Consider the following 8,539-nt stretch of genomic DNA (forward strand, 5'->3'; position numbering starts at 1 on the left):
TGTATCCATAAATAATAAACAATGTTGATACTCACGGCTTTCTGATCCGTGGTGCAGTGCCATATTGCTGGTGGACCAACATCTCTCGACGCCCTTGTACTCTTGCTACCTGTGGTGCCATGAGAGACTCACGTACAGCCTGGGGGTTCCTTAGCCGTACTTCCTGAACACAGTGAGGTGGGAATAAACCCACATTCCCCCGAAGCGATCCTTCCAACAGTCCATCATCCGTACTGCCAGTCACTGTAACCCCACGGTAACATGGTATTAATGATATTTAATCAGTATCTAATGTTCTCCCTTATTTTCTAGGTGTCATCAGCTGATATAGGTAATTAGTTTTCTTTCAGAAAATTTTATTTTATGGTCAGACCTGGACATAAACATGCAATCAACTCCGCTTTTTCCTTTGATATTATAATCTGTTATATATATATATGTGTGTGTGTGTGTATATGTATATATATTTGAATCTAAGCCATAAGAGTTCTACTCCTCTTCTCATTCCTCTTAGCTTTATTGGACAAGTGTCCTTCTCTGCAGAATATAACTGTCTGGTAACAGCTAAAACTAAATACCTATGTGATGTCTTGACCACAGTGTTATAACTATCAGAGACATCAAAGCACCAGGTAAGGATGTACGCCACGTTTACATAAAACTTTACTTGCAAAGAACATTCTAAATGATCCTTCACTTTAACGGTAACTAAATATCTTAGTTTCATCAAGTCATTCCTCACCTTCCAAAATATCACCAGCATTAATATCCAGGTGTCCAGGTTTGTGTGGGGTGTACTGCTGCAGACACACAACCAACATGCCGTTGTGGAAAAGTGTGGGGTCAGTGGGCGTAGCATCATAACTCTCAGCACTGCCACTGTTGGACGTACACACTCCAGAGCTGTCACTCACCAGATCACAGCACTCAACACCTGCTGTTACAAAAACATATACAGCATACAATTAAGCACAAACTGATCGAAGTAGCTTAGATGTAAGTTTTGAAATGAAAAGTAAGTGTGTGCGTGTGTGCGTGTGTGTGTAATTTTAATGATGGCATCATATGAGGTACAATTTATACTGATTATAAAACACTGACACAATGCAGGTAAAATTATCTTACAAAGAATCAACACAGCAGGGGTTAAAGGACTCTAGTACAGTACTCATGTCATCTTCTCTTACATCTTCATCTGCTTCAGCTAACATTCATACTGTACATCGTTCTTAACTGGCTGTTTACCAACTACTTCCTGGATTTCCTGTAACATTCACTTTGTCATCTTGATTATATATATATATATATATATATATATATATATATATATATATATATTTTAAGTGTCCGACTCTGGGCATAGGCTTCACAGCCTGCTCTCAAGGCCCAGTAGTCCTCCTACATACTGCACACCTCTGCATGTCACCACTTTGGAGTTAACAGCCACCGTCCATATTGAATACATGCTATAGCTGTCTCACACAGGACTGGTGTATTGGCATTAGCAGGGGTATTTTTACGACATGTCGGCGGTTCTTCTGGTAGATCAGTAAAGTCTGATTTTTACGAAATTCAAATCATTAAACTGTTCCCTGCCCCAGTGGGATTTGAACCCGGGTCCGTTAAGACTACAGGCCACCTCTCTACCGATTGAGCCACTGCCTCTCCCTTTAACACAATTTAGCTTCCCCTCCCCCCCCCTCAAGTCTTTGCTGTACATACTTCCACTCCAGCCTTGCATTCAGCTGCTGAGTACACAACTTTCTTCCTCTATTTAGGGAGCCCCAGGATTCATAAACACTACCAAATACACTAATGTATTTTCATCAATCACTTTCTGCAACTCAACTTGGAAAACTTTCAACTGCCTTCTTGTTTTTTAAGTTCTTGTCTCTATTGCTATGAACATATGAAACTACAGAGATAAAACAATCCTTATCACTGACAACTCACCAGCATTAAGACTGGCAGATCCAAGTGCACTTGCAGCATACTCTTCGGAATCCATCTCACTTGGGTGCGTACAAGTGGAGCCGCTACCCGTCGATGTTTCACTCAATGAAGAGGCTGAACTGAAGGGAGGGATAGAACGGGCTGATGGGGAGGGGGACGGGGGCTTGGTGGGCGGCCCTGATGATGCCAAACTTGTCTCCAGTCTTGGGTCTGAGTGTGTCCGGGATAGTGGCGCCCCAGAAATTCTTCTGTTTGGGTTGTACTTTGGAGGTTCCTTGAAAGGTACTGGCAAAAAAATGAGGTACGTGATTTCATGCAGAAAGCAAAATATCTTGAATCTTAAAATATATTTCTGCACAGCCAACATCCATTTTTCCCGTGTCCAAAGGTAACTGAGACACCTTTTAAGATGAAACTACACACTTTCATTCTGTTAACACATATCACATACAGAATACAGTACAACTGAGAAATTTCCTCTCAGTGTAAGTAGAGCTAGGGAATGTGGTGCAACTACTGAACTCTGCTTACTATACACTTGAAACTCCTCCTACAAGTTTCAAAATTTCCATCCTGGTGATGCTGTCCTGTCAGACTGGCTAGCCACATGCTTAGCTAGAATCTTTTAGTCCCACCACTGGCAATCATAATTGGCACACTGTGTTTGTTCACTTATTCAGATATGGTAAACTGTAAGTAGCAGACATTACTGAAGTGGGACACCTATGACAAATGCTTCCATGACCTATAAGAAAAAAAATTATAACATGGCTGTGTGAAAATGCATATTTTGCTTTTGAGACCTTGTTCACACTTTTTAAGAATGAGGCTGAAACGAGAGGGAGGACAAAGCCTTCACTTCCAACATGCCTAGTGTGCTGTTTATGATGCAGATCAATGGGAATGTGTTATGAATGATCACTAAAACAGGAAAAATGAAAGATCACCACTACATCCATTTATGTGCACTTAAGTCAACTTTCTGTACTGACAAGTGACTTAGTGTTGAATGAAAATGAAAAGTCAAGAATTGCAGCAGTGGAGATGGGGTTACCAAGGAATGTGTGAGGAGTGAAGAGAGTGAACAGGATAAGAAATAATGTGAATCATGAAAGATGTACAATAAGTCTGAATGCAAAAAAGCCAGTGTGTGCTTAGGTGGAAAGATCATATGGAGAAAACAGGTACAGTACAAATAAGATGGTGAAAAGAATATAAGTGGGTTAGCTGGAAGGTGGGAGGTGGCATGGTGGGCCCAGAATATGAATAGATGGTAAACGAATGTGACAAAATGTAAGGCAGAGAGGGTTAGGAGGCTTGGGAATTGATAGGGGATCAATTTGCTAGGATGTATTTTATTAAGAGGAGTGCATGACAAGGGCTTGCACCCCTTCTTTAACTTGAAAGTCACCGGACTGATTCTTTTGGATAGGTATAAGAAATGTGTGTGTGTGGATGGTTATGTCTGTATGTCCCATGGTTGTTAAGTATTTATAAGGATGAACTTGTCAGAGAAGTTAACAAAAAGGATTGGAAAGTGGAATGAAGCATGTGATGAATGGTAAGGCATGAGGTACAGTATTTTAAATCTGAAGTAGGCAGATAATACTGTCCAGCATCTTAACAGTGCATAATATTATGATTTAACAGACTAGTTCAGTTATGTAAATGTCTATGAATGGCGAGGTATAAATCAACATAATAGGAAAGTGATGGGTATTGTGAGCGAAGACAACTCCAAATGTAACATGGTGGTGAATGGAGACAAAATTGACTTGAGGGAATAGTTTCAGCATTTCACTGCAGTGATACATCACCATCACCATCCTAACATTCTTCCCATCTAAAAATGGAAGGATGAAGACAGCAATGAAAGGGAAAGTGGAACACAAATTACTGTTCTAGAGGCAGGAGATATAATGAACAGAAAACTACAAATACTGGCTAACTTCTGAATTATGCTGTATATGAACTTCATCCCCTCAGGGAAAAAAATCTTGATCCAATTTTCTACACTTGCATTAGGTGGGGAGATCAAAGACGTTGCTCTCTGATCTTAATGGAATACATATCAGAGAAGGAGGGGAAACTCCAAATATAAATTCTCCCCTCCTTTGTCACCGGATGAGCAAAACTACTTGAGAAACTGTGGCCAACTGGATCCCCACATTCCTTTGCCAATGAAAATGGGAAATATACTTCAGATGATGAAAACACGCTGTTAGCTATGACCTTATGATGACAATTTCTTTTTTAATTATCCAATTTCTTTTTTAATTTGAATGTATGACATACAAATTAAAAAAGAAATTTGGTTAATTCAGTAACGACCTACTGCTGTACTATTTACTATCTATACCATACTGTAATACTTACCCACATCTTCCATACTATGGTTTTTTATAACTTCAGCCAGTTCCATATTCCCTGCTATGACTGCAACCTGTTTCAAAGAGAATGATGCTTAACAAAAGCCCCGAACAATACTTTAAAATTAACTTAAAAATTAAGATTAACTTCACTACTGGCAAAATTTTTCCGTTTTCATTACTGAATAACAAATACTGTATAATAATGATAAATGCCACACATATATGCCTGCAACTGTTTTCTTATCAGGTATAGGGAACTGCTAATATGAGAAGAACACATCTGAGGTGTGATTAAATAGTTCTGATTATGGCCTTTTCAATCAACAGTAAATGGCCAATGAACTGTGCCACTAGTTGTTGTACATTAGGCCCTTACTTAGTCATCATATATCACCAAACAACATAATACCACATGTATTGCACCAGAGCGTGGACAAGATTTATGTTATGTGAATTGCTCACTATTCATTTTTTCCAATATTTTTGTCATAAAGACCAAAAAAGTTCAGTGGTCAAGATTATAAGCGGTTGTACTGCTTACATTTTTTGACATGGAAGGCACTGTGTACAAAGAATATTTGCCCACATGTAATGCTGTTAATATAACTTTCTACATGGAATGAGCCAGTGAGACACAAATTATGCAAGAAGTGTATTGTAATGGCAGGTGGCTCCCTCCTTCACATAAACACACCCAGCCAGTTCTGAGTCATGAAACTAAGTTAGTTCGAAAGCTAGATTATTACCCTGACTTTGGGCAACCTAATTTTTATTATTTCCCAAAACCGATTATCATAATGAAAGGATATCATTTTGACATGAATATAGATATCCAATCACAAGCAACTTGAAGATCATCAAGAAACATGAGTTCAAGCGATGATTCCATTAGCAACTGGAAAGCTGGTACTAGTATGTGGATGAAGTTGTTGTTGTTGTTGAGTAACCCTGGTCTGTCTGGCCGAGCAGGCAAGCAACTGTCCTTGCCAGGCCATCCCATGTAGTGAACTGAAGTTTCCTTGTGGCAGACAGTGCCTCATCACAGCAAGGAGTGGGTATGAGTGTGGATGTTTGGTTGCAAGATGGATGCTACATTTGCATCTCTCAACCTAGTTAACAGGAGCATCATAGTAGACCCCACATCACCTTGTTATTTAGCTATATGATTACCACCCAATAATGTAAATGGTTTCCAGGATTAAAGGAATCCATTACACTTGTCACGCAGTGTAGAGCCACATGGTGTGGAAAAGATGGATGGGAGCAATAGGAAGAGAGGAGGGCAGACAAAAAAAATTAATTATAAAGGCCTAATTATCCATCTATCTATTGTCAGATGCTTTAATCCCACAAGGCAGAGGTCCCCAACCAGTAGTCTGCAGAACCTTATTACGGAGCCCGTGGGGTCCCCTGGAAACATATATCTTTGTCATTTTTTTCTCTCCGAGTTATATATATATATATATATATATATATATATATATATATATATATATATATATAGACACACATATATACAAGTATATGTGTGTGTGTGTGTATGTAAATTTGATTTTTCTTTTTTTCTGGCACCCTCCACTATATTTAACATGGTAAATGTGGCTCAAAGCCTACAAAAGGTTGGGGACCACTGCCATAAGGGATAGCCACAAACAAATCACCTCCATGTCGCCCTGTCCAATGCCACTTCACTGCCTTGCTCCCAGCTCACATCCCCATCTCTCATATACCTCTCCACTCCATCTCTCCATCTCATCCTCGGCCTCCTCCTCCCTCTCCCCCCACTCCACCTCGCTCACATGCACACTACTCATTAGTCTCTTGCTCTCCATCCTCTCCACATGGCCAATCCACCTCAGTGTATTTCTCCTAATGCTTTCTATCGCACCCACATCCACACCACAGCACTCCTTCACTTCCTCATTTATCAGTCTCTCCATATAACTCCACATGCTCCTCTCAAATACTGTAACTCATTTCCACTGCTCTCATTCTTGACCTGTGTCCTTCCAACAAGGTCTAAGCTTCACTTTCATAGGTTAAAGTTGGTATCAAAATACTCTCATGCAGTGACTTTTTTACTTCCATGCTCACTTCCCTGTTCCTTATAACTGCTTTCGAAGAACTGGGTGAAGGAAGAAACAGGCAACACTACATCAAGTGAGTGGATTATGAGAACCACCACGTATCACAAGGGAGTATAGTAACTCCTCATTTAACTTGGAAGGAAATAACTGAAGGGTGTGTCTAATGTTCAATAAAACTAAGTTTGCCAAGTGATATTAGAAGTCTTTGATCACCCTCACAGCACTTCCATCCAATTCTCTAATGCAAAGGTTAATTGATGCTCTCATTACTTTGAGCATGCAACAGGTCAACTCTGCAACTGTCTTTCTCAGTCTGTATTTCCCTCTCTGTCTACGAACTCAAATCATATACAAAGCTGGTACTACATTTCCTTATCTTGTCTACTAGATATTACCTGGTATGGAGTTTGGTTGGCATAGTTTATGGCGTTTTTGTTGCAGCCACGGAATAAAAGAACCCTGGCGCAGTCCTCGAGATTGTTGACGGCACAAACATGAAGAGGAGTGTTACCAGATGCATTCTGTGCATTCATGTCTGCACCATAAAACAGCAGGTGTTCAAGGTGTTGGACCATCTTGTTGCGACATGCCTGCAGTACGAAGAAGGTTAAAGTTAAGAGAAAATACTGTACGTGTTTTTGCTGCTGTGCTATTTGCATGATTGTGATGTTCAAGAATGCTTCAGTACTGTATCTGCAAATGTTATGCTGGTTGTGGAAAAGTACAGTTTAGTAAGTGAAAACCTGTACATAAAGTAAAAAGATGTATATAGGTACTCCATCAGAAGTATGAGACACCTGTACCAACTGTTCTGATATATATGAAATGTTGTACAGTACAAGTACAGGTACTTACCAATACAGCACAACACTCATAATGTTTCTGTCACATACCTGATGAGTTTCCTGCCATCCCTGGTTATCAGCAGCACCTATGACAGCATAGTCATGTAGAAGAGCCTCACACAGCAAGGGGTCAGTGGCATGTGTAACAGAATAATACAGTGGTGTCAACCCCCTCGCATCACGGTAGTTTGGTGAGGCACCCAGATCTGTTACAACAATAGTCTTAGGCTAAGATCTATTTATCTATATTTTTCAAATAATTCTGACTAAACAATGCATTGCAGTATGCTGCAAAATTGGAACATTTTCCTTCAGGGGCACAAGCACATTCACAGTTACATGATTTGGACAAAATGCATAACTAAAGTCAGACATGACTTAGAAATGAGAGGAAATGACATGGTACCATCAGGACACATCTGCTGAGCATGAAGTACTGGTATTTGGTAAAATGGTGATAAAAAAAAGGTAAGAAAGGTATCACAATAACTGGCAAGTGAAGAACATGATGGCAGGGGATATGCAGATCAAATATTTACTATACAACAGAGTGCATGGAAAATATGAAAGAAGATATTTATGGAACTTATGGACATAAGCAATGCATGATTAAGACAGAGTGAATGAGGAGGGATTATATCATTCACTATATATGGTCTGGAAGGAAAACTGATGATGACTGTAGTGAGATTTTATGACGGTATGAACTGAGGAGGTGGGGGCGCTCACCATCCATTCACTCGATGTAGTGATGCTTAGGGTGTCTGCCTTTTCCTCTCCTCCTTCCTTCTCTTCTGTCTTTCCTTCATTCTTTCCCCTTCCTCCTGCCTATGGGTGACTTTACATTCCTTCTTCTGTCTTTCTTCCTTTCCTTCATTCTTTCCCTTTCCTTCAGCATATGGGTGATTCTACACTGAGTGACAAGCCAAATGGTTTCCTGTACACCAGGAAACAATTCACTACGCTGGTTGGTAACCACATAACCAAATTATGGGGCCTAGTGGTTTGGTGGGTAATTAAGGCACTCCAAACAGATTAAGCCTGTGTCGATTTATATCCAAGGGATGGTTGGGGTTTATTGCTCACATAATGCCACTCAGCGACAGGTGAGGCTGGCCATTCTCATTTTAAATGTCAAGACCAACTTGCCTAACCGCCTCCGCTCCTTATGGGGCAACAGAGAATTGGATGATGGATGGATGGATGAAAAGAGGAATGTTTGAGACAGTAGTTCCATATTATCACTGGAGTGAGAAGAGGGAGTGTAACGTTCATACTGTTG

The 8,539-nt window shown here is 40.1% G+C and overlaps 1 protein-coding gene across 1 annotated transcript in view; it reads right to left on the reverse strand.

Annotated features, from left to right (window-relative positions):
- The window catches only part of Prosap (SH3 and multiple ankyrin repeat domains prosap), a 228,102-nt gene that overhangs the window by 37,569 nt on the left and 181,994 nt on the right, over positions 1–8,539 (reverse strand). Inside the window, exons 6-11 of the mRNA XM_080280039.1 lie at positions 7,306–7,463; positions 6,808–7,002; positions 4,330–4,396; positions 1,954–2,238; positions 743–937; positions 36–243 (exon numbers count right to left, since the gene is read on the reverse strand). Coding sequence (XP_080136165.1) covers positions 36–243; positions 743–937; positions 1,954–2,238; positions 4,330–4,396; positions 6,808–7,002; positions 7,306–7,463 — 1,108 coding nt within the window. The remainder of the gene's footprint in view (positions 1–35; positions 244–742; positions 938–1,953; positions 2,239–4,329; positions 4,397–6,807; positions 7,003–7,305; positions 7,464–8,539) is intronic.

Source organism: Coenobita brevimanus, chromosome 82, assembly GCF_032717465.1.
Source record: "Coenobita brevimanus isolate Jiangsu-jjx chromosome 82, ASM3271746v2, whole genome shotgun sequence".
Classification (NCBI taxonomy): Eukaryota; Metazoa; Arthropoda; class Malacostraca; order Decapoda; family Coenobitidae; genus Coenobita; species Coenobita brevimanus.